Source organism: Alosa alosa, chromosome 1 (assembly GCF_017589495.1).
Source record: "Alosa alosa isolate M-15738 ecotype Scorff River chromosome 1, AALO_Geno_1.1, whole genome shotgun sequence".
NCBI lineage: Eukaryota > Metazoa > Chordata > Actinopteri > Clupeiformes > Clupeidae > Alosa > Alosa alosa.
In genome coordinates this window covers 43,112,993-43,140,145 of record NC_063189.1, presented here as the reverse complement: position 1 = coordinate 43,140,145, position 27,153 = coordinate 43,112,993, and the positions used below count along the sequence as shown (strand labels likewise).

Genomic DNA, 27,153 nt, shown 5'->3' with positions numbered 1-27,153 from the left:
ATTTATGTTACATAAACAATACAAGTAACTGCTCTGACTTACCAGTGGCAGGGAAGTATAAATAGCTTCGAGCAGGTATTGATGGAGGCCTTTATCAAGCTTCACGAGTCTAAAAGATAGGTTGGTAGGACCATGATAGAGGATGGCCTTTCCCATCACAGACTGAGGATGGGACACATCATAGCACAGCTGCCATCCAATCAACTTCGACCCTAGTGGAAAACATGGTTACAACATTTCTACATTATTAAAAAAGAAACACTTGATTAGTTTGTTACTAACTGGCGTAATTTGCAAGGTGACAGCAGGGAAGTTGGAGGCAGGAACTCACATGTCTTTGGAGAGCAGATGGTCTTCTCCATCAGGTTCTTTGAGCTGCTCAACTCCTCTCTCATACCCCCACTTACCCTAAATATTCCTGAACTGTTGAGACATGGGAGATATTACTAAGTGTGTGTGTGTGTGTGTTGTGTGCGTGTGCGTGTGCGCATGTGTGTGTGTGTGTGTGTGCACATGTCCATGCTTGTCAGTGTATTAACTCTTTACTATTTAACTGATGCTCTTATCCAGATACACACATAGAGGTAATTACTGTGGTTAAGTACATTGCTTAAGGGCACAGCAGTGGCAGCCTATTGAACCCATAACTTTCTGGCATTGCACTTTGAAGTCCAGATACATAACCACTAGATGTGTGTGTGTGTGTTTGTGAGAGTGTGTGTCTGTGCGCGCGGTCCTTCCTTCTCTTCTAATTTTCCCTTTCATCATCACTGATTTGAATTAAATCATTATATCATACAGAAGGCTATTGCATAAAAGGTGACAGACAAGTTGTTGCCCTGTCAACAATCAACTCTAGAATATCTACAATCACAACTCTTTCTATTACCTGAAAGAGAGAAGGTCCATTGATTCATCAGGTGTGTTGAGAATCACCTTGAAAGCCTGGCCATTGCGAAGCTGTATGCTTCCATCCAAACTGGTGGAGGTTTTGAGTTTAGTTGACCACTCGAGCCCAACCTGCCCGAGGGCCCCATCTATTCCCATTCTAACTGAGATTCCAACAAGGGCGCTAGTTTAAGGATGAACACAAAACACTTAAAAGACTGTCATAAATTAAAGGTAGATCCATTTACTATATTGGTAACACTTTAATAACACAATAATGGTACACTATTTAGCATTAGTTAAGTATTAGTTAAGCATTAACAAACACCTAATTAATCATTATTAAATATGTCTCCAATATTACTTAAGGATTAACACATGTGCTTTTCCTCATTAATAGAGTATTATTTTCTAGGTGTTATCAGGGTGTTTTCCTTTGTTATAAATTATGAATTCCCCATATCCTAAATAGTTACATCTATATTACTAAGGGTATGATTCATATGTGCAAATAGTAAATTTATAAATAATTCCTAATGTGTACATACCGAACTCATGATGAATTAATTATTAACTCATGATGAATTCATAAGGTGCAAGCAGTAAACTAATTCATAATTCTAATGTTTACATACTGAACACATGATGAATTCATAATGAACTAGAGATTATGTCAATGTTACTTTAGGTTAATACCTCACTTATTTCATTGGCAATTCAATGTTATTCAGACTTCATAGGCCTACTATTTGCCAGCTAGTAGACTATCCTGTGCAATGAATAAATCTCCTCAGGCACCTTAGAGACCCCAGGTAGGATTTTTGCCTAATATTACAATGCAGAAGCTTGTGTGGATGGGAGTATATGTGAATACATTATGAATTCATCATGAAATCAACTTTACTTACCTTTTTTGTGTACCGCAAAGTTATAATTTATAACAAAGGAAAACACACTGATAACACCTAGTAAATAAGACTCTAATGAGGAAAAACACATTTGTTAATCTTTAAGTAATGTTGGAAACATACTTAATAATGATATAGTGTTTGTTAATGTTTAACTAATACTTAACTAATGCTAAATTGTGTACCAGTATTGTAAAGTGTTGCACTATATTTGTTCAGGACTTACTTTGGTTTGATATGGCCAGATAATAAGAAGTTGAACCAGTCTTTGACATGGGCATTTCCCTTCAATCGAAGGGTGAAGAGGGATGACATATTGACACCTAACTTGAGGGGTAAACCTGACAGAGATGGAAGGACCAGCTCCTCTGTTAAAACAAAGAACCTATGGTGCAGTTTCACCTCTTGTCCCTATTGGAGACCAGAGAGAAACCAAATAAACAAAATGAACAACAATTCATTAATTAATTAATTAATCTTAAATATGAAGATATAAACAAAATTCATAAATAAAGGACAAAAGGAATGACAAAAAACATAGATCTGCACTTGTGTAAGGGTGAAATACCTTACCTTCAGCAGCTTTAGAGCTACTTCTGCCACTCTCAGCGACAGCATCTCCATGTGGTCAGATAAGTCATCACAGGTAAGCATGTCAAGCTCGTTACCAAAAACCTTCATGCTGAACCAGCACCTCGGTGTTGTGATAGCTGATCTTTTTCCTGAAAACTAATCAAACATTTGCCCTTTAACATGAAATATATGAAATATAGCATGCTTTGCATGTTTGCTCATTTAATTCCCAGGGCTACTTAGGACTATGAAGTTTTGTACCTCTCATTTAAGTTCATTCATATAATACTAACCCCAATCCCCTGGCATGTGGTCTTACCTGAGCTTTGGCCTGTTTGAGGAAGCTGTCAGTCTGGGCTTTACACTCATCTCTTCCAGTGTCTCTTTGACGGCCTTGGCTCTCTGATCCAGTGGTTCGAGCAGCAGCCCTCCTCTGCCGCCCTGAGGCCTCTCTGGCCTGCTGGGGACTTGGTCTGTTCTGGGGATCGGCTGACTGTCCTCTCAGCAAACCCAAGAGCAATGGCTCCACGTTTTCTGCCCGAAAGCTGATCTGACCGGAGACGGAGAAGCTTATGTTAGACTGCCTTCATGGGTGTACTTACAATATCTACTAAATCATTTATGAAATATTATTGATTACAACACCACACACTTTGTTACGGATAACTGGAATTCAGGCATAACTAAGAAAAAAAAAACGTTAAAGAACAGGTCCAACAAATCCGTTTCTCTCACCTCCATTAGATTAAATGTTCTTCCAAAGATATGCACAGTCAAATTTGTCATGAGGGAACGTGGGAGAAATGATTTTGGAGAGAACACTAAAGCCCCTTCCATGTTGGCAGTTCCAAGGCCTGACACACAAGAACACAGAACAGACGCCTATAAAACAGGCCTATAACAGGCATATAAAACAATCTAAAACAGATTTCAGGATCGACTAAATGAATAATATATATGATATTTGTTTCAAAATGGTAACACATGGGTATCATTGGTCTTGTGAAAAGGCCTAAGGGGTTTGAGCGTCCATCTGAGAAATACCCGTGTCTGCGGTGGAGTCCATGAAGGAGGAATATTTCCAAGGCTCTGCTTCAAAATTCTTGCTGATAATGTCATCAGGCATTGACTGTAGCAGTATCTGTTTAAGGGGGTCTTCAGTTTTCTGAATTTGTGTAAGGTGACTCCATACAAATGAACCGACTAGAAGAAAATGAGAGATCACAATATTACAAATAAAAAGTAAATCAAGGAACAGCATGCACAATGGAATAAGACATCTATTTTTTCTAATTTTTTTAGACACAAACCTTGGCTAGATGCCTCTCTCTCAAGGGTGGATCTTATTACTCCAAAGATCTCTTGGTTGGCACAGCGCATGAGCTGCTGATAAGCTGCTATCCTGACCTCCACGTCCTCCTGGGACGACTGGTATGCCAACGCCAACACTTTCCTCTGGGGGATGAAGCTGTTTGTCAGTAAAAGGTGAGGTCTGTGTTCCTCAGTAAACACTCAAGGCATTGCTTTCAAAGAATCAGCTAGTTTTACATTCAGACGAAACAATTACAGTTTGAAAAAGGTGTACTTGCAACAGCCTGGAGGCTGCATCCAAACACTCATGTGTGTATAAAAAACCCATAATGGTTACACTGACATTAGCATTGCAAGGGATGCGTCTGAAGGCTTGGGTGGCAGCTAGGCGCAACTCCAGAGGGGATGAGTGGTTCAAAATGCAATCGTTCAGTTGAGGGATGAGGTCTGCCTGGCCAGAGTTCCCCACAGCTTTCATTATCAGAAGCATCTACAACCATAGATGTGTGGTTAGCATTATCATAATCACCGCTGTCTTAACTATCATCATTCATTTCCAACAGCATTGTGGATGTGCTGAATGAGGACATTTCCACTTAACAGTGTTTTCAGTGTTTTGTTTAACAATGTGTTTAACACAAGACAGTCCAGCATGTCATCATCATCTACACTCAAACTGAGAATTCATCAGTGAGGTCTCCTACTCTCATACACAATATTTTTCTTATTTTTTTTATGTGAATGGGATGCCTCTTACTCTGGAAGAGTCTTCAGCTCTGCGGGCCTCCTCTAGGCTGTTCTTCAGGGTTCGCACATATTCCTGGACTTCAGGGATCTGGCTGCACGGAGCCTGCTGGACCTGACACAGGCGGTGGATCAGAGCAGACCCAGCCAGGAGCAGTTTGGGTTGGGAGACTGTGTCCTGCAGCAAAGTCTGAGGCAAAAGAAATACTACATGGTTATCTAGAGGCCTGCTACAATGCTCTTATTGGATTTTTTTATCAATGTTTGTTAGCAAGGCACTGTTTGCTAACAGCTAAAACTGTGAAATTCCTCTACTTTAAACATGTTAACATTGATAACAACAACTACATTCAACAACCAGTGAACTAATTACATTCAGCTGTGTTGTGAAGCTGTTAGAAATAATTATGTTCACACCAGTATTCTTTAACTCACATTGATAGAGCCAATCATCGCAGGAGAGGGATGGTGAGCAAAGGCAAAGGCACTGAAAATTGAAGATGACCGATCCTGCTCGATCTCTTTGGACGAGAGGAGTTCAGACAGTAGACGCACACAGCCCTCTGAGCCACACGTAATGAGGCCATCCATCAGAGGTTGCCTGTGACAACAGCAGACTTTTGTCAGGGCGATATGTTTATGTTTAAAAAATGACTCTTGCAGTGATCCTTTACTACATAAACACAGATGTGATAAATGTGCCTGTCTCTTCAGCAACATCAACATTGGTTATCTGAGCACGTCAGTGTGAGAAAATGAGGAGTGTTACTTCATGTTGTAGGTATTTAGATTTTGGGTTTAAAGATGTTACTGACCAGTCATCACGACACTTAAAGGAAGATTCCTGCCAGACTTCTCTCAGCTGTTGCAGGGACAGAGCCCTCAACTGTACCACCAGATCAATGAACTGGTCTGACTGCTGCAACAGGACAACGGAAAGAGAGACTGACATACACCGTCTAAAGACAAAACTCCAATAATGTACATTCAAGTAATGTACACTTTTAGGATGTAATGCTCATATTGGAAATGTATAGTTGCATATTTGTAATAGTGGCACAAAAATCAGGTTCAACATGCTTCTGACCTGTTGCTGGTCAGTCATATGGGTGCACAGCCCTCGAACAGTAGCAATGACCTCCTGTAATGCAGACTTTTGTACTTTCACTGGGTCATCCAGGGCTTCCTCAAATTTAAGGTCAGTCAGATATCTGGACCTACGTTTGTCTAGCAAGGATCACAAGTTAATAAAAAATATAATTTCAAATAAAGTCACTTTATTACATAGCACATTTTAAGACAACATGTGTTGAACCAGTCAAGGGGAAATGAATAAAGGAATAAGAGTTGAGTTGAAGTTAATTAAGTTATTTTGAAATGGTATAGATAGTGATAAACATTTAAATCTGTATAATTACTATTTTGCTCTGTATTGTACATGCCAACACTGTAATCACTTAATTGCTGACTTACCAAAACTCAGAGGTATGTTGTCCAGGCTCCTCAGCAGAATGAGAACTGACACAGTTTTCGTCTGCACGACACCAGACAGTCCGGATGATGCTAACAAGGAAACTGTCTCTGTGCAGTTCACTTTCTCCATTGTATTTTTCCCCAAATGTTGAACACACTCATGTTTCATGGAAAGCACCTGGTAAAATGTTGCATAAAAACTGAATAAAGACTGCATGAATTCCAGTCTAGTACTCTCCAATGACTGTTCACAAATATGTTGTTCTCCACAGTCAGTGAAACCTCTGACAGAAGTCTTCATATGATACCATATACATCTCTATTTATCTTCAGCCATATACTGTAAATACAGCATTATGGAATCTCAAGTCACTTACGTTGTTTTCTTTTAGTGCCACAGAGTGCTGCCAGAACTCAGAAACCCTCCTATGATGACACTGCTGGAGGCTCCGAGCCTTCAGCACTACATTCCCCCTCCTCTCATAGCGGCTCATACAAGTGCCATATATATCTTCCTGGAGAAGGGAAGAGAATGCTGTTATGCTATGCTATCTCATCATTACACCATTTTGGATTATGGATAATATACAAATACACATTTATTAATCAATGACTGGACTTAATATAAACTTGTCTGTGTTTTCTTCTGTTTTCAACCAGCTTCACGATCATAGTACACAATGGATATATGAATGTTACACCAAGGCATTGGTTTCAGGCCTTGCTCCAGTCCGAAGTGACTCCAGAGAACAATGCTCAAGTTACTTTCCAATAACACACTGCACATGTATTTGGAGCCCATGTCACTGGCTTGATGTCTGACCCTGGGGTCCTCACCTCCTCCACCATCATCCGGGTCCCCACGGAGTGGGAGGTCTGGAGCATGCTCAGTATGGCTCTCTTGATGTTGAGCGCCCACACCTGCTCTCCCTCCTGCGGACACAGAGTGGTGACCTTTCCTTCCTGAAGTGAGAACCACAGGGGGTTCTTCTCCAGCAGCTCCCTGGGAAATCAAAACACCAGATGGAGTGTGTGGGGCTTCTCAGAGACCCAACTACTCAGAGCATCAGTAAACGCACAAACAAGAAAATGTCCTTGTAGTCAATATGTGACATGCTAGATATCTCTAGCTTTACTCTGTATCATGATGTGCGTGTCCTATTCACCACATCAGCTATTTGTTTTCCTTATGTCAAGCTCTCACCTCACACTCTTGAGCCGGAGCACTGTGTTTTCTCTCTGTGACGAACTGCGTTTCATCTGCGGATTCCTGAGCTGTGTCAATATCATCAACAAATTACACAGCATAGTGGCCTTGTTCTAATTTGGGTAAGCATTCTGCAAGTAAATCAACCACTTGAAGTTGTAGAGAAACAAACAAACAAACCTTCATTATCATCATTGGACAGTTTGGAAACACATCGATGTCCACCACACAGTCCATAGACAACTGACTGCCCATGTTAGAGTGAGTTTGCAGACTTGTGCTCGCAGTTGTGCTGTACCTGAAAGTGTGCCTCACTGCATGCTGCTGATCCACTACTCCAGCCATGCAAAAGAAGATATCAGCACAGTTATTTACCTCAAATTTATAACATTTATTTCAAAGATGTTTAGTGATAAGTGCAATGTTTTATAGTGTTAACCCTTAAAGGTGTGGGTTTTTGAACATAAGATTCCATTCGGCAACAATTCAAGGTTCTAAAATTCTATGTTGACTTCAATGAACCCAGATATTCTTTAGAACGTTTTCTAAACAATTTTCCAACATTCCCGTCACACCGGTGTGATGGTACACCTTTAACTGAATTGAAGTGTAATTTGCTGTTTCGATAAAATAACATTTCATTGTGTTGCTATTTGCAACATACCGTAAGCAGTAAAGGAAACAATATAAGTGTAAGACCCCACCATTACAAGCTGTTCTGCAGGGTTCATCCTCCTTAACGGCATGGTCTTCCCCTAATGACACAAAATAGCTCAATATATATTGTTGCTTATGCTGACAGCTTAAATCAACTGAACATTTATGCTGTTCTGTGCCAACATAACAAACTAGACATTGAAGCAAGTAATAATATGCACAATTGGTAATTAGGTCATTGCTTTTATGTTTATGGTATTTGGCAGACACTTTTGTCAAAGTCCACTTACAATATATAAACCAATTATATAATTATATCATGCTGTACTGCCAATGACTGTGATAAAACAACATTAAATAAATATACAATGTATGTAGGTTTATAACTAAAATTACATGAAATATCAAACTTTAAAAATGTTGTAATGAAATGTAAAGAAAGCTGCTTACCATTTACAGAGCTGATTAGAAGTATGAATATGAGTTCCTCTAATTGCAATGATCCAGGAAGCATTTTTGTACTTCTGTGATAAATATCAGCCAAGCAAAATTACCAACCCAAGTTACTCTATCCAACAGCAGCACTCTGGTGACACATTGCAACTCCACATCCTGTCTCTGAACTTTGTTGCATGTGGGTCCACTGCATGGACACACAGCAGCCAATCAGGAACTGCCCATCCTGATGTCTATGTGGTCAATCTGACCCCATACATCCATGTTTGTGAATGAGTGAATAGTTGAAACCAGAGTGGTATGGTTTGCTTATGTATATATTTATTGATAATGGAAACAACCAGATACAATATTCAAGAGATTAATCACTATTGATTATGCTCTTCAAATACATAGGCAACTGAGCTTTAGGATTATGTTCTGCATGGAATATTCAGTCTGAGGATTAAGAGGAGTGAAATGTCTCAAGGGAGGTCAAACAGTTTTTGAAGTATGTTTTCTTATTCTTGCAACTAGATATGGTATGGACTTTAAAATCATGTTGCTGAATGTTGGATCATGGGAAGGACAGATGAACACACACCTCCCCACAAGCTGCCCAAACTGTAGGTCCATGGAATTGTGAGAAAAGACGTCCCACTTCTACACTTCTATGCAGCTCAGCTTTCCATACATTTAGAGAGACCTCTAGTGGCGGTTGCACTGCTGAAGTTTCAAGTTTCAAGTTTTTACATGCCATGCACCTCCCTCATGAACTGCACAATGCACCTTGCACTTTAAGCCGTGGATCTACTTTTACTGAGATGTATACTTTTAGTAGTACAAGATTATATTGTATTTATGGGTAGGGGTAGTCTGGGGGATATATCTTTTATATTTATTTTAGCTCCTTATTTATTCATGTTTTAACTTAACTTTTATTCTATAACTTTATTATTACACAGTACAGTTTGAGTGGAGTCAGGAGTTCATTTCACTGTTTGTTGTAAGTCTATGACTATGCATGTGACAAATAAAGAAACTTGAAACTTGAAGGTCTTTCCTCGAGAAAAGTTTTTGACCAATTTCAAAGATCCTGACTATGAAACAAAACATGTCCCAATGTTCTAATTAAAGAATATTAAGTTCAAGAGGGAGAGCAAAAACAAGCCAAATCGAAGAAAAAGAAAGATGAGCACAAAATTAAAATCAGTTGAGCAGATGTGCAGTTAAAGGTGCTTTTTTTTTTTTTTTAACGAGTTGCTCATGAACTATACACCAACATGAACTATAATTTCAAAACAAGTTTCTTGATCGTTCTGGAATGTTCTAAGGAGTGGGCAGCCTCCTGGCAGTCGCCTGCCAGTTATTTCTTCATTGCACTACACCTGGATGGGATGGGATGGCCTCCTATGTTGTCTCCTAAGTCTTATTAAACTAGTAAGAAAAGCTAACATAGCTTTGAATATCTGAAGACTTGTCAGAGGGGTCTATTATTTGAAACTCCAAACAGTCATGCGAAACGCCTACTCTTGATTGTTGGCTGGAGGTCTATTAAACGTCAACACTGTTACACAAGTGTGCCTACTTTGAGAGGTTTGAATGCCACATGAGTGTAATGCATGTCTAACCTGACCATGGACAAAACAGGTATTCTATCTCAGCCAAAGGACAGGAATTTTAGCCACTAGAAAAGCAAACCTAATCCAGTAAGAAAAGTTGGAGTTGCAACCAAATCATTCTGTGATATTGTGGTAATAGCTCCTTCAGAAAATTGTTGATGATAATTACAGAAGACAAGTATAGCTGGTTTGGTTTATAGAACAGAATTTATGATCATGCACAGGTCTGCGCAGGTGTGTTACATTGACTGGGCTTAGCTGGAGACAGTAGACTGGTAACTATCTGGTCTGAACACTACAGGTAACTATCTAACCACTCTGGTGTGGTTGGATTGGAATATAGCTCTGGGAATGACAGGTCAGACTGATAGCAACTGATAAGTGATGACATGGTCAGTTTGGTAGGTCTATTGCCCACAACCTTTTATGTTCCTAGAGCGGATTATAGGAGTTCTGATGCAAAATTCAGCTGATGCGGGTAGGGTGGACCTAGACATCAGACATCTATAGGTTTACAATGCCATGATATGATGGTCCCAGTGGGTTGAGTATTTATTATAAGTAGCCTAATAGCCTACTACACCAGATTTGAGTAGGCACAATATTACTATGAAAACCGAGATCGCTGGCAAATAACTCCTTTGTGATTATTATAAATCTATCTTCCAAAGATGAAACTAGCCTGACTTATGTAGTACCCTGAAATCAAAGAGAAATTGTGTGGCAAGATGTGAAATTGTGTGGCAAGATGTTAGAGGTCACCTTAATGTCCAGGTTTGTGTCTGCTTTCAGTATGATAAGGGCTCAATCAAACAAAAGTGGACCACATAAACAATACAACATTATAAAACATTTTTAGGCTGATAATTGATCTCTTTAACAAGTCCGCTTAAAAAAAATAATACTTCAATATCAATTCATGCCTATTAGTGTGCTTGAGTGTAGGCCTAGCCCGCTCTGCCAGTTCTTGTCTACACCCATTCAGAGCACAGAGTGCAGAGATCTCTGTTAAATCAAGTTTAATAGACTTTTACATAGCTAGTATCAGCTGAAGTCTGTAAGGCCTTCAGTAGCCTATGTAAGTGTGAAGAAAAGAAAGGGTCGTCAAATGAAAAGTAGTTTGTTGGTGCGCACATCCAAGGCAGGTGCTGGACAAAAAGTGCTAGGCTATGAAAAGGAAAAAAGGTGGATTGTCCGCACACTTGCTCCCATCAGGAATTTGTATTGACTTATTCACCCGTGACCTTTTGTACTTGTTTAAATATGGCGACAGTCTGTCTGATATTCAAGTCTGATGAAGAGCGTATAAGCTCCAAACGTTACACACGGGTGAATAAAAATTCCTGATGGGAGCAAGTGTGCGGACAATCCAACTTTTTTTCCTTAAGAAAAGAAAGGGTAAAATTATCAGATAGACAAACAGACAGGTGAGTGTGTGTGTGTGTGTAAGAGAGAGAAAGAGAGACACTAGCAGTGACAGTTGGCTGTTTAATACTGACACACAATCATACTGTTGAAAATAACTGTTTTGTGAACTTTATTCAGCATAGCCAGTGATTTAGGCGAAATTGGTGTTAATTACAGTGAAATATACAATTTCAAAAAAATAGGGTTGAAACAGGTAAAGAAAATGGAGACATCATTTTTCTCCATGTTCAATGACCTCTAAAGACAGTCCAACCACTCTCCAAAAATTAACATGTCAAATCCACAGAAATCATATAGGCCCCCTGACTAGTGTGGCAATGGCAGTATGAGTTGCCAGGATATGATTCTCTGAAGACAAGGACCTACCGGAAAGTGGAAACAGCATATTTGAGTGAATGATCCATTTTGCTTAACCGCTGGAAATATCTCAGCATCAGGGATATTTTCTCAGCGCTATAGCTTTGCATGAGGGGTGCTGGAACCAAAAGGACTTTGCATTTTAATGATTGAACCGTATGTTCAATGGAATTTCTGTAATGCCAAATAAAACCAGATGGCTAGCCTACTTTTTACTTAATCTATGGCAAGTAGTAGGCTAGCCTACCATGCCGTAAAACTAAAGCATGGTTTTAAATTAGTAATGTCCCACCCATTGCGTGTGTGTTGTCACGTTGTAGGCTGTGCATTATAGGCCCACATTTCATGTTGTTTGTAGCCTACATTACATTACATGTTTATGTTTACATTACGGCTATAGGCCTGTAGCCTATGATGTTCATCTGGTAAATTAAAATAGGCTATCTTAATAGATTCTGTCTTTCACTAGGCTACTGAATATGCTTCGGCTATATGCCGACTCTGAACCTCCGCCCATTTCCTATCCCTCAGTCTACGCTCCACGCCTGCAGTGCGACGTCACTTGCTGCGTGTTTCCCTCTCCCGGGGGGCGTAGGTTTCACCGGCTTACTCGCAGACACAATGAAATGTAGGACACCACGTTGGGTACAGAAGCAAAGCGTCTCTCTGTAGCGTTTTTCTGCTTTTATTTTATCAGTTTTTCGGTCTTGGCATTTAGAAAGGTCGATTATTTTCATAGTTTACGCATTGGCGCCATTGGATAGCAAAGGCTAAGGTTTTTTGGCCGACCATTTGGAAAATCTTTGAAAGGATCAGCGCTGCCCAGGAAACGAGGCGAACCTTTTGCTTGATAGCATTCCGTTTCATTATAAATATACCATGTCAATGTTTGCTTGTTCGGATTATTTTGCTGCCGAGTGTCTGGTGTCGATTTCCAGTGGCCCTGTCCTCCATCGACCCACCCCGGTGGCTGCGACTCCCCAGGCCCCTCCTCAGGGCCTTCCACCCGGGGAACCAGACGGGTCAAACGAGGACAGGGAGGTACGGGAGACCCTAAAAATGGAGGGGGCAAACATGATGTCGGTCGCAGAAATCCTCACTGATCTCCACGGCAAATTTCGACCAATGTCGGCCTATTCGGATAGCAGCAATTCGTCGTGCGGAGAGAGCGGGTACACCACGTTGTCTGACTCAACCACTCATACCCCAACCATGACCCCCTCTGGCACCCCAGTCCCAGGACAGTACAATACACAGATTTTGGTAGGGGGTGCACCGCGTTCGCCCACCAAGCGTCACCCATGTACTTTCGACGGTTGTGATCGTGTGTATGGCAAATCTTCTCATCTGAAAGCGCACATCAGAACCCACACAGGTATGGTAGCCTAAACTCATTGATTAGTATATTTGAGGCCAGGCATAGAGTAGGCCTATTTTCGTTAAACTTCATTGACTTATCAAAACTTTAAGTCTAAACAAACACAAGCATCCTATAAACGCACCATCGACATGTATCCTTTGTTAGGCTATGTATGTGAAAGGGTTGACGTTTTCATCAACTAGTGGCCACGATGTCGTTCAGGGACCAAATAGATATCCATCACAAAGACGCTTTACTTGGTAGGCCACTACTACTCACAAAGTAGTAGTACTACTCAACAAACAGTATCCTTTTACAGTTATATTGACCATACAGTAATTTTATTTAACTTTTGGCCTGGGTAGCCTACTTTGTCCGCACCGGCGTGCTCGCCATGTGTGGCACTTGTCATTCCCTTTTTTAAAGCTATTTTGAGAAAGACATATTTAGTCGATTAATTAGTGGTATTCTTAAGCTAGAGTACCGTGGGCATTAAAATAAGGGAAAAATCCCGACTGAGGCCCTGGAACAAAGACGTTGTCGAACAAAGGAAGAAGCGAGGGAGGACCAAAATACACAGTGACTGGTCTTTCATTTGCATATGAAGAGATTTGGAGTATGAGCTGTACACGTGGTTGTGGTTACGTTACGCAGGTTGTCATTTGATCCGTGTATTTATAATGCGAACCAATCCGCACAGGGCGTGCGTGTGTATGACCTGTACAACTTTTTCTTGAGCTAATGCTATGTAGTAAAGACTACAGGCTCCAGTACTTTTGCTGACGATTGGATTTGAGTTCTAAACTTTGTGCAGTGTGATGCTGGTTGAGATATGAAGACCAGTATTGATATGTGGTCCTCTTTAGGATCCTTGTGCCAGTAGCCTATGGCCTCCTATGTCACAGTGATGGGGAGCCTAATACACTATGCAAAGTGTCAGGCCAGTTGGTCAAACGGTGTGAATTTCAGTGTGAATGTGTAAATAAAATATTTATGAAGGTTCTGTGTTGGAATCAGAGACACTGAGACTAAAACATATTCTCATAAGAATGCACTAAATGACACCTTTGGTGTTGGATATGACAGGTTTGTTGAAAGGAAATACTTTCACAGCAGAATGCTATAGGTGAAGTGCACCAATATAGGTTGTAGGCTTGTCTGTAAGTGATGTAGCCTACTTAGTACTATCTCTTATCTTTCAGGTGAAAGACCATTTCCTTGTATCTGGCCCGACTGTGAGAAGAAATTTGCTCGGTCAGACGAATTGGCACGCCACACACGTACCCACACGGGCGAAAAGCGATTCCTGTGCCCGCTCTGCGACAAGCGCTTCATGCGCAGTGACCACCTCAACAAGCACGCCCGCCGCCACCCCGGCTTCCAACCCTCCATGATTGGGCGCAAGGTCAATGGGGCCACCGCTGCTCCAGCGGAGCCTCAGTGAATCCCTCAGGTCTGGCCCAGATGGGTCCCACGGGGGCAGGGGGAGGCAGCCACTCCCTCAGTTGAACCAGCTCATCCAGGCTGCCATCCTCTGTTCGGTTCTCCTTCCCCGGCCTGGGCCTCGTCCTTGTCCACAAGGAAACCAACCACTTATGCTTTACAACACAGAGCCTCATAACTTTTGATGTTTCTTTGACTTCGAACACTCACATCTGCAGGGATCTTCTGTGCTCCTTTAGTTCTCCATGCATGTAATGCAAATGCTTTGTTTAGAGAGAGAGAAAATGTGTGAGTGAGTGATTCTGTGCTCTCTTGGTTACCCCCTTCGAGTGGCGCAACAACCAACACTTGTAATTGTGGCACTAGTGAAAGCTCATGGTGATCCATATATTAACCATTACCCATTCACATATGTTAACATTAGATCTTTTTGATCTTGAATTTACACATTTAGAAGCACATCCAGACGTCTGATCTAAATGGCACGAGACCATTAAGCATGTGGCAAATGCTTTCAAGGTCTGTTTTCGATTTCTCACTCTATGCAGGACATTCGAAGAAGTCGTATTGCTAATTGGCCTTGCTTGATGCTCGCATAAAACTAGTGCTTTTTTTTTTTTTTTTTAACCAGGGTTTTGCGTCACAGCTGTAGGGTCACTACAGTGTAGTGCATGGTGATGTTTCCCCCCTTGTTCCACGTCCCACATTCCCTAGTCCTTAGTTATGTGATTTGCACTCTTATAGCATAGCCCCGCTATTGTTCTTTCTGACAGCTCTCTGACAAAGATGAAGCTTGGTGTCCTCCTGCACTGGAACACCTGAATGAGAAAGGTGCTCACATGCTATTTACATGGCTAAATCAGTGCCATTGGCAGGGCTGGCTGCTTTGCTTTAAATGTTAGTGTCAGCTTCACAACTCTGCTTTGCTATGTTTATGAGAAGTGGATGCACATGTCCACTTAAGCTGTCAACCCAACTGGTCAGTGCAGATAGCCCTCACTATAAGGGGGGCTCTTAAAGCCTGAAATAAGCCCAGCTTATCAGTGGGATGAGGAAACACTGTATGACTATGTATTCCTGTTTCCACTGCAAAACTTTTTGACTTTAGTTTTAAATGATTGCTATTTACATTTATAATATTTTCAATAATAATAACTCTTGAATTCCAGTCAACACTTAGCACCCAAAAATGGTTGAGAGTGGTGTGTTGATTTTTCTAGATGTACTTCTAAGTGTAGAGCAACTTTTTGTTTCTAGGAACCATAAAATGTTCACGCGTTGGCACATGGTGTAGCATCGTGTTGAATTCTGATGCCATTCTATATATATATATAAATGTGTATATACATGCCTATATGCTTCCAGCTACAACAGTAGAGATGGTATCAAAAGTACTACAAGGAGTAAAACCTATTGATAAGTTATAGTCCTTATATTAGGGGTGACCGAGTATACACTTAGTATAGCGCTGCTTGGGTTTTGTGTGAGTGTGTGTGTGTGTGTGTATGTGTGTGTGTGTGTGTTTATGACTTTGTTTACTTCCCCATTTTTTTCATTTGCTAGAGATGAAGGGGAGAACAATCTACTTTCCGCACAGGCCAGTCTGTGGATGTACATTATCTCAGAGAACAAAACACATCAGGAAAACTCAGAAAGCCTTAAACTATTTCATAACTTACTTTGCACCATTGTTTACAGGTTAACATTTTTCTACAGATGTATAAGCCACATGGCACAACACAACTAAAGATATACACATATGCAAGATTGCACTTTTCGTAATGGTGTTTGTTTATAAATGCTATTTGCCTGCAAGTGTGATAGGATACACTGTTTAAATGTGCTTCTATAAATGAACACTGTGGAACTGAACTGAGGTCTATCACAATAAACCAATGCTTATCCTTAATATGCACCTTTGTCCACCTTTGGCAAGGGCAATGGAAATTGATTGTTGAGTTTAGATTTTATTTGTTTGGTTTTTAAATGTAGCAGTCAGTACATTTTTTTTCCTCCTCCAGATATTTTCAGGAATTTGGCTTTAGGCATTCTTTGGACATACATACACAAAGGGTCCATGGGTTTGGCCTCCATAGCAGGATCTCATTGAGAACTGAGGAAGCCTGTAGAGGGCAGTACAGGCAGTGTCTGCCAAAAGTCTTCCTCACTTGTGCTCCTGCACAGTATATGTCTTATCTGATACTGTAACAGCACGTTGTATTCTATCACTGTTTCTCCAGTTACAGCTGTATCTGCTTGACTTGAAAGAGCATTGCTGCTTGTCCATGCAATGATGTGCAGCAGTCTGTAGACTGCTTTATATAACTGCTGGCAGTTATTTAGAATGAAATGGCAAATGCCCTTGTGGAAATGAGCAACAAAACCAAACCAGACCTATTTCCTTTGTAATGTATGTATTGGAATTAATGCAAAAATATGTACTCCCAAAATGATTTTACGAAGGTCCTCATGTGTACATGAACATCAAAAAAACCATGCTTTGTCATCCATACACTTTGTTGAATTTCATTCCCCACTGCCCCTATTTATCCGCTTAGGTTTTGTATCCGTAAAAGCTATATGTATGTATGGGAAGATATGTAAGGAAAGAGACTGTTGGCATTGCATCTATTCAGGACCTTCATGATGTTTACAACATATTTTCTGTGACCAAGATGATTCTCAGTTGAAACCAATGTGCATCACATATTTCACTGAATATGATATATCCAAAATCTAAATGGACCCTGCACCACCCTCTTTTCAGAATTTCAACTGGAGCCATAGAGTCTTTCTCCATGCACTGGTCATTTTCTTTCTGTTCTGTTTTTTTTGTTGTTGTTTGTTTGTACAGTGCTGTCCGTAACATTGAATTATAGGCATAGTTTAGTCCCTGCTAAGGGTGATATTATGAGCATAAATGCAACGTTGACTATAATAAAAGATTTTCAGTAGGTTGGAATTTTGCTAGCAATAATTAAAGGTAGTGCCATGTGAATGACGTAGGAATGGTAAATGACCTGATAGCAGCTGCTCTAGACTAGAGAGTTAAGACTTCCCCCTGCTAGTGATCCATCTGTGACAGAGTCTTAATAATCAACTCTGCCACAGCACACTTGCTGAACCCAAATCAGAGGTTGTGATGCAGAATGATATGATGTTGGGTGTTGATGTTGTCCAGCCTACCCATATGCTTTACTTACCTTTACTCAACACTGTGGAACTCTTGCTTCCCCCAGAGTCTGAGTTATCTAAGGAAATGTTGGTCATGGTCAATAACTACGCTATACTATTATAGTATTATGTTTTACAGAGGACTGTGGACCTAAATGCTCAATCTGCTCAGGTGTTTCAAACAAAAGCAAAGCGATTAAAAAAAAAAAAGCAAATTTTTCATACATGGGAATTCGTCATGCAGCACCTACGTATAAGCATTTTTTGTTTCTTTGTATTCTTTTGGATTTATTTATTATATCCTATTATTTGTGTGATTTTAAATATTCTTTTTTTCATAGCTTATGTTGTGGTATCAAACATTACTAATATTTGTTTTGCCTCAAACAGAACTGCCAGTGCTTTTTAAATAATAAATAAAATATTAAGATTCAATTAGAAATGTCAACTGTATTGCGTGTCATGTTTCATGCTTGTTTATAGTGTTTAGGGTATTCAGTTTGTTATTCTCAGCACCCAAACCATTCTTTAAATCTTGCTGGACCATGTTCAAAGGGAAATTAGGACACATTATTAAATAAACAACTGAAAAGGCCTGTTTTTTATCATTCTCTTTCATACATCAAGGCTCCATTTATCACCTGAGATTTTCCTCAGTAGTCAGTGAGTAGTGCACTATGTGTGAAACTGTGAGCAAACCTAAAAAGACGCAGGGCTGTGAGCAAACCACCAGAGCAGTTCACATCAGAGTGTCTCTCAATCCTGCTCCCATGTTTCAGACCTGTTTCTTTACCAAATCATACGCACGCACCTGCTCCAGTTAACCTTAGGCAGTAGGAATGTGGTGTCATCACCCATGTGAATACAAACTATGACTTGTAAACACATGCAAACAGTGTCGTGGATCCCAACTGCAGTAGCAGGATTAAGAGATTACAGATATAGTTTAGAATGGTCTTCATCTTGTTTTTTCCCTCCCATCTCGTTTTAGTTTTTGAAAATGTTATTTTGATCAGAGTTCATCCCTCTGACTGCCACTGCTGCTGGGGGAGCTTGAGACGGGAGAGCGGGGACCGGCGTGGTTCTTCTGGGCACTCTGCCGGTCCCAGTCGGTGCTCACCCCCTCGTTGTCCCAGATGTTGGAGGTCTCCGTGTCGCTGGTGTAGCCCGGCTCGCCCGTGTAATGTGTGGGGAAGAGCAGGAGAGGCTCCACAGAAAAGGCCTTCAGGTCCCTGTTCTCAAAGTGGGACATGTACTCCTCCCTGAACACAGCAAGAGAGGGAGATACAGGAATACAGAATTACACACAAGGGCGTAAGGGACATTTTCAAAAAAGGCTCAAAAATAGTTAATACATGCCAACAATTTGGTTTTAAGCTTTGCAGATTGTGATTGCAGAAGTGTACAGATTGTGACATGAGAGTGACATTTATCTTTTATTTAAATTTTAAAAATATATAAGTAAAGACAGAGTAAAACTAACTTGGGGTGCTTGTCAAACATGACGGGAAGAAACTCATCCACGGGCAGAATCTTGCCAAAGGGCTCTGCCTGGAGAAGCTTCCGAGCCCCCTGCAGAGAGAGGGCGTATCCCAGGGTCCAGTACGAGTAGTCTGGGTGCACCAGGTTCTTTAGCCCCTCCACCCAGCGCTCAGGCTCCTTCACCTGCAGCCTCTTCCGGCCCACATAGCTGAAAGAGAAAGAAGTGGGGTCAAATGAAAAAGATTTAGTATGAGGGGGAAAGATGGAACTGCAGAGATTATGGAGGGTGAAAATGTGTTGTTTTTTTAATGTAAGCTACATGGCTCCATAAACTGTTACTTTTTGATGACAATGTTTACTGTTATTGTTGTATGTTGCTTTGGACAAAAGAGTCTGCCAAGAACCATAACCAATCATGAAAAAAAAACACAAGCAGGTATGGTGAGGTACAGTTTGGAAATGTTCGTAACATATGGAGATACTGGAAGAGTTTTATTCCCTCCTCCAAAGTAGCACAGGGAAGTCAAATTAATTTCACTGAGTCTGTATGAATGTGTAAATGTGGAAAGGTAAAGTGGAAGCACATGGATCTCACATGAGGTCCCAGTCAAGACCAGCTGCCTTTACGTCCTGCATGATTGTGATCAGACGGCTCTTGAAGCGAGGCTCAAATCGTACATCATCCTCCAGCAGGAGTACTTGCTGCTGTCCTTTCTCTACCATCTTGGAAACAATAAAAGTGACTGAGACACAGTGCTTTGAGGGTAGCCAAATGCTAACCCGGTGCTGCACTGAGAGTGTGTGGATGAAGTGTGTGGCAAGAAGCACCTGTTTCCAGATGTTGTAATGACTCAGGAAACATCCGATCTCGCCTCTTGTCAGGACACGGTCAGAATATGGGTCTTTGTAGTTGGGGAGCATGTGAATGCCAAGTGCCAGCAACTGAGAGGTGTTCAGAGCTCTGTGAGAGAGGAGAAACGGAGGAGGAGAGAAAAGGGGAGAGAGGGAGACCTCTTGCAAACTGTGTTGAGCAATGCCATCATACATATGTTCATTGACCTTTCAAATAAACATCACAGGTTATGCTCGACCCCAGGAAGAATAGTGGGGCTGTATATGGTTCAGCTAATGGGAATCACCTAAACCATAAACAACAAACAAAAATAAATCACCTAAACCATAAACAACAAACAAAATTAAATGCAAGTTCTTCTGTCGTACTTGCCATCCACGGCATCAGTTAGTGTAGCCTGAAGGCCCAGAGCATCCAACGTGCTCAACATCCTCTTCCTCCGGTCCGGTCTGCGTTTCAGATTGATCAAGTAGATCTAACAATGGACAAGTTAGAGTTATAGCAAAAGCTACATGAATTTTACACATGGTGGGTCACTCATAATTGTAACAGTGCCATATGTAGATCCAGATACATAGTAGGCAATGGCAATGACTATATATACTCATATGTACGTCCTTAATTGAATCATAGGCATCCATCACAATCTAGCCTGTGGTCTGTCCCACTTAAATGCCCATTTAAATCATTTTGGCTGGACATAATCTTACAGAGCTACATCTGAGTTTTATAATCTGATCAGTGTGTTATTCATTCCAGTGCAATGCCTTGTGAAGGCAGATTTCAAAGCAACAATGCAAATTCTAGCAGAGCAACAGTGTAAAGCAGTTGTGCGCCTTACGAGTGAGGAGGAATACAAATTAAAAATCCCTTTGTAGCCTACAAATGCAAGATGGTGAGAAAAGGTAAGGTAAAGGTGTTGCAGGAAATGTTTATTTACCTCATCAAAAACCATTTTATCCTTCTGCCTAGGTCGGGCATGCAAGAAATGTGATGGTTCCAAAGTATACTCAACTGTAAAAGAAATCAGTCATCAGGGTGTTTGCTGACAAATTCATATGAAGAGAGAATTTGTGTTGGTCAGGCCCAGTGTGCTTCGAACATAAGTTTCACATTAACGGTATGATAAGTTTCACATTAACGGTATGTCTAATCACTTTTCAATGTTTATATTACAGTGTATGTATTACATGTATAATATTATCAGTTTCATTGTCCAAATCAAGTCATACCTCACTATAAAACAAACAAATGTGACCATCTATTATTACATCTATTACTTTGATGATTTGTCATTAAAATAAAACATATCTTAAAAAAAGTGGCATACTTTAACAGGAATCATGATGGCTGAACTTGTGACTGGCTTATGTTGGGTCATTTGTAATTGAGAGATGAAAAGAGGAGCGGAGATAAGAGTGAAGCCAGATTGTTCCTGGCAGGTCAGTTATGCAAGTAGGAAGTACTGTGAGGAGGGGAAAAGACTCATTGAAGGTGGAAGATAGTTGGCGGCATGAGGCGAACTCTACTGTCGGAGGAATGAGACAGAAACGTCACAGAAAAGTGAAACTTCTCTCTCCTCAGTGAGAGGACTGAGAGCACATAGAGACAGTAAAAGAGAGGAAATAGAGAGAGAGAAAGAAATTGAAGCTTATTGATTTAGCATACTCTGTATATTTTCAGACAGGTTCCATCAAGGGCCCTAACTTAAATGTTGGGCAAAGTACAAAGTCTAACTAAAGCTTGCTTGATAACTATGCAAAATCTATTTACAAATTTGATACCATGAGAAAGATCCTAAGCACAAACATCGATGGGTCAGCTAAAAGCGGTCTCACGCCACATGATGATCACATGATGCCCATTCATGCACAAGAACTTTGCTCATAGAATGAATTTAAATAAGCATTTAAATTAGGGCCCCAAAGGTTTTTGTTTTTATTTCATCTATGTTTATAATCTAAAGCAATAATCAAAATATTACAAAATGACCATTACCATAGTCTTTACAGACTATACTGTAAACTGTATAATGCTAAGTCAGTTGGTACAGTGTCTCTGAGGGTGATAATGTAAAACGTACTCAAAGCCTCAGAGACGGTGTGAGAAAAGCTTTCCACTTCCTCCTCCAGGTTTTGATCAGGCTTCAGTGGTACAGGCAGGTACCCATAATGTTCTTTGTTACACACAAACATCTGCACACCTATGCATGGTCACATAGAGAATAGAGAGAAATTACAGTCAAGAGACACTAATTATAGACAGCGATCTTTTACATGTCTTTACAAATCAATTACACTCATTCATGGATGTCTAATTTTCACAACAGGATGGAATGTTTCAGAATTCCAAGTAGAGGAGAAACAGGAGACAAGATTCTTTTAAAGGTAGGTCTGGATAAACGCAGTTGATATAGCTTAACAACCGAGCTCCTGGGGTCATGTTGTTTGGCTGGAATTGTGTATGACTCAGCCCAGGCCCCTTTATTTGCCTCTAATTTACAGAGCCAGGACTGTTTACCAACACCTGAGTTTCATTTTAAGCAGACACTCAGAAGGAGGTCTTTTCTGAATCTTACTAAAAGTATACTGAATTACAATGGTAGACTGTGGTACAGTGCTCTATATTCTGCACAATATATCATGATTAACGTAACAGGTTGTCACCCACTCCAGGAAGCTTAGCAGTTGGTTCAGGTTCCTCCTGTACTGACCTGCTTGCCTAGCTGAGAAGGAGAAGACCATGATGTCATCCATAATCCAGGGGTAAAGGTGATGGACTGGGTAGAAAGCCAGATGTCTGCTGGCTTTCCGCCGCAAGTCCAGAAGGAATGTGGAGTGCACCATGGGAACGGCGTGACATCCATCGCGCTTCCCGTCTCTGATGGGTATGTACTCGGGGGTGCGTTTATAATAACCCTGTGGAGAAAGAGACATGACAGACCAACACTCTGAGAAAGCCATGCTGCTGAAACATATCACTACAATTTCATTTCAATTTCACTACGAAACAATTTCAAATAATTAGTTCATAAAATGTGAAACACAGGAGGTAAACAAAGACAATGTGTACCTGGGGAGTCATGCCACACCAGAAGTTGGAGTACAGGGTACGGGATTCCAGCATGGGAGCCACCAGAGTCTTGTTCTCAGCCATCAACAGTGTCAACACTTCTGGATTTGTCAGCAAATTGTCACTGTCTGCAAACTTCAACAGCACAAAATCAGTTGTTCACTGTATATATATATTTTTTTCAAATGCCAACTTATAACTATGGTGTAAATTACTAATTATATACTGTAGGCCTGCATATAATAAATGTATAAAGGAAAGTATATACTGTATCAAAATGTATAAATCACAAGCAAGATGTCTTTTCCAACTAATTGATCTCATGACCTTCCTTGATAACATGAAGAGGGAGATGCTCAGCACTGTACCTTCAGATAAACAAAGGCCTTTGCAACACAAGATACATCAAAACAAAATAAAACCAGTGGCAAAAAGTGGTTGAACATAATGCAACCACTGGAAACAAATTAAAGATCAAAACCAGGGGAAAGACAAAATTGTGTATCTGACTACTTAATGTTTCTGACACCGTATATACTTCAGTGACAACTGGACAGCTGTGGAAGAGCATAAAATATAATGTATATGGCCGGTAGATAAAGCATGACAAAATAGGGGGCAGTGAAAGGATAGCTGCTGGCTGGTGTCTCACCAGTATGTAGTCTGCCCACAGGGCCTTGGCTCTCCTCAGCGCTGCCTGTCTCAGCTTCAGCACGTGGGTATACCTGGAGTCAGCCCAGTGCTTCGGCCCCTCCTCACCAAACAATGCACTGCAAAGGAAGTCACACACAGCAGTCACTGATTATTAAGCGTCCTGGTTTTCAGGCTTTTTTACATTTTCTGGCTGATATATTTCAGGGTCGTAATTTCTGTATCAACCATGTGGGGTTGTGAATTGTTCCTAAACCTGAAAGTGTAATGCTTTCGTGAAATAATACACTCTAATACAGTGGCACAGCAGTCTTCTGAAACTGAACTCTGTCATTTAGTAGGTGGCTGCCAGGTAGAAGTAGAAGTGCAGTGAATACAGTGCAAGCTTACCTGGACTCCTCTGTGGTCCTCAACTCAGCCGTGTGGTAATGGCTGTCTACTGCACTCAGCCAGTCCTGTAGCATTGCCGTTGTGTTGTCCACATTGTGATCTGTGGCTGCCCTGCAAAAAAACACCATGTTATAATATTTCATATCTTCAGCATCATGCTGTGCCCTTGGGCCAAATGGTGCTGTGACCTGTACAGTACAGAATGCACATGGCAAAAGGAACTGATATGTTTGTTAACCTAATGCAGATAAGATATACAGTCCTCAGATCAGATAGATGAGGCTTCTTTGGTGCTATCAGTTTTCCTATTGTTGCAAAACAAACGGCGCCCACATGAGCAAATGGTGAGCACCTCATTCTCACCTCTCTCTTGCCTGTGTTGCCCACAGCATTCCTGCACTGTGCTGTGACTCCTGTCATTGCTTTTCCACTCTGCGCTACTGTTTGCTTTGCTAACTTTCCCCAAGTGCTTCAGACAGGCAATGCAGAAAGCCTCTGGTCTCTTACACAGTGTCTCTTGCAACAAAATGAATCCACCACAAATGGCTTTTTTTTTCTATTTATCATTCATATTCAGTTGTGACAGTTTGAAACCTAACTGAAAGAAACAAGTTCCAGTAAAATGTTCTGTTCTAGGTTGGTATGATAATAAGCTGGAAAATAGGTTAGGAAAACAAAAAAAATACAGTTTAAGCATTCTAAAGCCATTTTCAGTATACATTTAACTTCACCATTTAAACTCCATCTAGAAATGTATTTAAGTATTATTTTGTTATCAAGGGAGAAGGTTAGAATTTTACGAACATGCTATGTGATTTTCTTTTATCTAAATGAGTTTAAATCTAAAATTAAAACATTAGAAATCTGATATGTCATACCAAATTGCGATGCGATCCTTGGGGTAGTCCAGTCTGTCTATGCATCCCAGATAGAAAGGTAAACTATGTTCTGCATTTCGAGCAAGTATGGCAATCAAGACTTTGGGCTTCAACAAAGATGACTCGGGTCGAATTGGGTCCATATCAAAAATAGGCTGACTCGTATAGGCACATGTCAGTCTAACCACAAAAACGGTAACTAATATACCGGTACCTACTCTCTCAAACGGCATTGTTTAAGAGCCAGTGCAATAGGCTACGCTATGTTGTCCTCCGCCGCTAGGACTCCGACTAGTGTGGTCGATGAGATGCAAGTAGGGTGACCACCCGTCCCGCGTAGCGCGTGCGCGCGCGTTTGAAGCCATATTCATGCGTCCCGCAAATTGAGACTGTGTCACGCATAATCAATGCTTGCTCAACATAAAATTGGTCGCTCTATATCCTGCAGCCGGTTGACCGTAAGTTCCATCTTAGCTCAGTTCTAACGTAAACTGGCACGTTGAAGTTAACGAGCTACTAAAATGTATCGGGTTGCACCAAATTCAATAGTTTCAACGTAACACCAGAGAATCCGTAGACGGGCTCTGGTAAGTTATGACTTAAATTACACCCCCCTCTCCCTAGGTGTAAGGTCCGTCGTAGGTAATTTGTTGACATGGTTTTCTCATTTAAATTGTGGAGATGTTAAATTTAACAAAGTATAGACCTAAGTCGAGAAGAGTTACATACGCGACCAATTGCACACATTTAATTTAGCTACTTGAGCAGTGTTTGAATGATGTTTATATTCACTGGAAATCATAAGGACCTACGAATAGGCTACCAAACATCTACCTATCATTACCACTCAAAGCATACATTTCATCGCTGTGGATTGATGTTATCAGAGATTTCATTAGCCATAGGCCTACTTGAAAGAGGTTTAACGTTACCGTTACCTTCACTAACGTTAACGTTATCCACTGCGGTAGCCTACGTTAGGACAAGTGGCTGAAATGTTAGGCTACCCAGAATACTGAACAGTTTTTTCCCCCTGCGCCTGCCTTTACTAACATGCAAGTTCACCATCCTTCCTCCCCCTTATCGTTTTTTACAGCTCCTTCTTTACATTATAATTTATTTAAAGTGAATAAATGGTAATGAGAAATAAATAAAATGAAATAGGCCTAGCTAAAGTAGGCCTAAATCGCAAGTGGAAGTGGATCTGTCAATTCACTGAATGTTCAAAGTATTATGAATCTTTATTTAGAAAAAGAATACACATTGGTTGGCCTATTCATGATACATCAGCAATTACACATGTTTAGGGGAGGGCATTATTAATATACCATGTACGGGGGGCACCGCCGCGCCAGGCAGTGTCTCACATTGTCCCTCAGAAACATAGCCCTTGTCCCCCCTTGGGATTATTAGCAGGTGGTCACCCTAGATGCAAGGCTAGGAGAGCATCCTGCATGGAAATAGGGTGGTCCATTAGCAATGCATAGCTTATAGCCTATGTGACAGTAAAAAAGATAACTCGTCTCGGGCTATGTGTTATGCGAAATTATACTACAATGTTGCCTAATATGACAATAGGCCTACGTTTTAATTTAATTTAATCTCTCATGCCAATGATTTTACAGGGGCGCCACCAAGGGGTGGTCAGGGGTGGCCGCGGCCACCACAACATAAACTCTGGCCACCCCTGGCTATGTGGGCGATGGACTCAAAATGTGTCCAATTTCACAACCATTATTCTCTGTTAAATTGCTCACGGAGTAATTATCACATATAAATTACACATATATCACGTGACAGAGCAGAATCTGAGCTTTCCCATGATATTAGCGGCTAGGTGTTGTGATTAACGGTTGGCGAGAAAATTAACGTTGGACATACATGGCATTTAATCATATTTCCATTGTGCACACAGAGCTTCGTCTATCTATACACCCATTACTCTTGGTGGTATATCTTACGGACACCTTGGTCAAAACATAGCAAACTATATATCAAAATAAATAGCAGACCTTATCGAACACAGGGATATGAAGCATTCCTCTGTACAGTAAGCGGATCCCAAGTAATCCGGTTTTGAAATTGCAGTAAAATTATACATGTTAACCAACTGAAATTCTAAAATATTCTAATAGCAGCCCAATGAACTTGCTTTCCAAACCAAAGAATCAAAAGTTGGTCATGAATAGATATTTTTACCAGCATGCTTCAGGTGGCATGGATGCAGCACAAAGTATTTTCCTAATA

General features: G+C 40.7%; 3 protein-coding genes across 3 annotated transcripts in view; 1 reads left to right on the top strand and 2 right to left on the bottom strand.

The window, feature by feature from the left end:
• LOC125292580 overlaps positions 1–8,335 on the bottom strand; it is a 43,458-nt gene extending 35,123 nt beyond the window's left edge. Inside the window, exons 1-21 of the mRNA XM_048239988.1 lie at positions 8,212–8,335; positions 7,809–7,859; positions 7,285–7,436; positions 7,102–7,172; positions 6,735–6,900; positions 6,275–6,412; positions 5,898–6,075; positions 5,512–5,651; positions 5,240–5,343; positions 4,860–5,025; positions 4,438–4,614; positions 4,024–4,170; positions 3,680–3,824; positions 3,414–3,572; positions 3,105–3,223; positions 2,689–2,919; positions 2,370–2,525; positions 2,023–2,207; positions 890–1,072; positions 332–423; positions 43–212 (exon numbers count right to left, since the gene is read on the bottom strand). Coding sequence (XP_048095945.1) covers positions 43–212; positions 332–423; positions 890–1,072; positions 2,023–2,207; positions 2,370–2,525; positions 2,689–2,919; positions 3,105–3,223; positions 3,414–3,572; positions 3,680–3,824; positions 4,024–4,170; positions 4,438–4,614; positions 4,860–5,025; positions 5,240–5,343; positions 5,512–5,651; positions 5,898–6,075; positions 6,275–6,412; positions 6,735–6,900; positions 7,102–7,172; positions 7,285–7,436; positions 7,809–7,859; positions 8,212–8,275 — 2,994 coding nt within the window. The 5' untranslated portion in view covers positions 8,276–8,335. The remainder of the gene's footprint in view (positions 1–42; positions 213–331; positions 424–889; positions 1,073–2,022; positions 2,208–2,369; positions 2,526–2,688; positions 2,920–3,104; positions 3,224–3,413; positions 3,573–3,679; positions 3,825–4,023; positions 4,171–4,437; positions 4,615–4,859; positions 5,026–5,239; positions 5,344–5,511; positions 5,652–5,897; positions 6,076–6,274; positions 6,413–6,734; positions 6,901–7,101; positions 7,173–7,284; positions 7,437–7,808; positions 7,860–8,211) is intronic.
• A 3,872-nt stretch (positions 8,336–12,207) lies between these two features.
• On the top strand, positions 12,208–18,028 carry zgc:153115 (uncharacterized protein LOC768186 homolog). The gene is made up of 2 exons (XM_048260275.1): positions 12,208–12,978; positions 14,166–18,028. The coding sequence occupies exons 1-2, from the start codon at positions 12,483–12,485 to the stop codon at positions 14,405–14,407; spliced, it is 738 nt and encodes a 245-aa protein (XP_048116232.1). The 5' UTR covers positions 12,208–12,482; the 3' UTR covers positions 14,408–18,028.
• Positions 18,029–18,158: 130 nt separating this feature from the next.
• colgalt2a (collagen beta(1-O)galactosyltransferase 2a) lies at positions 18,159–25,176 on the bottom strand. The gene is made up of 12 exons (XM_048260263.1): positions 24,907–25,176; positions 24,029–24,139; positions 23,640–23,757; positions 22,988–23,122; positions 22,629–22,833; positions 21,999–22,118; positions 20,856–20,929; positions 20,284–20,390; positions 19,891–20,023; positions 19,658–19,785; positions 19,064–19,270; positions 18,159–18,842 (listed from the first exon to the last, which is right to left on the bottom strand). Exons 1-12 carry the CDS (start codon positions 25,137–25,139, stop codon positions 18,593–18,595), a joined length of 1,821 nt encoding a protein of 606 aa, XP_048116220.1. The 5' UTR covers positions 25,140–25,176; the 3' UTR covers positions 18,159–18,592.
• Between the last annotated feature and the right edge of the window lie 1,977 nt (positions 25,177–27,153).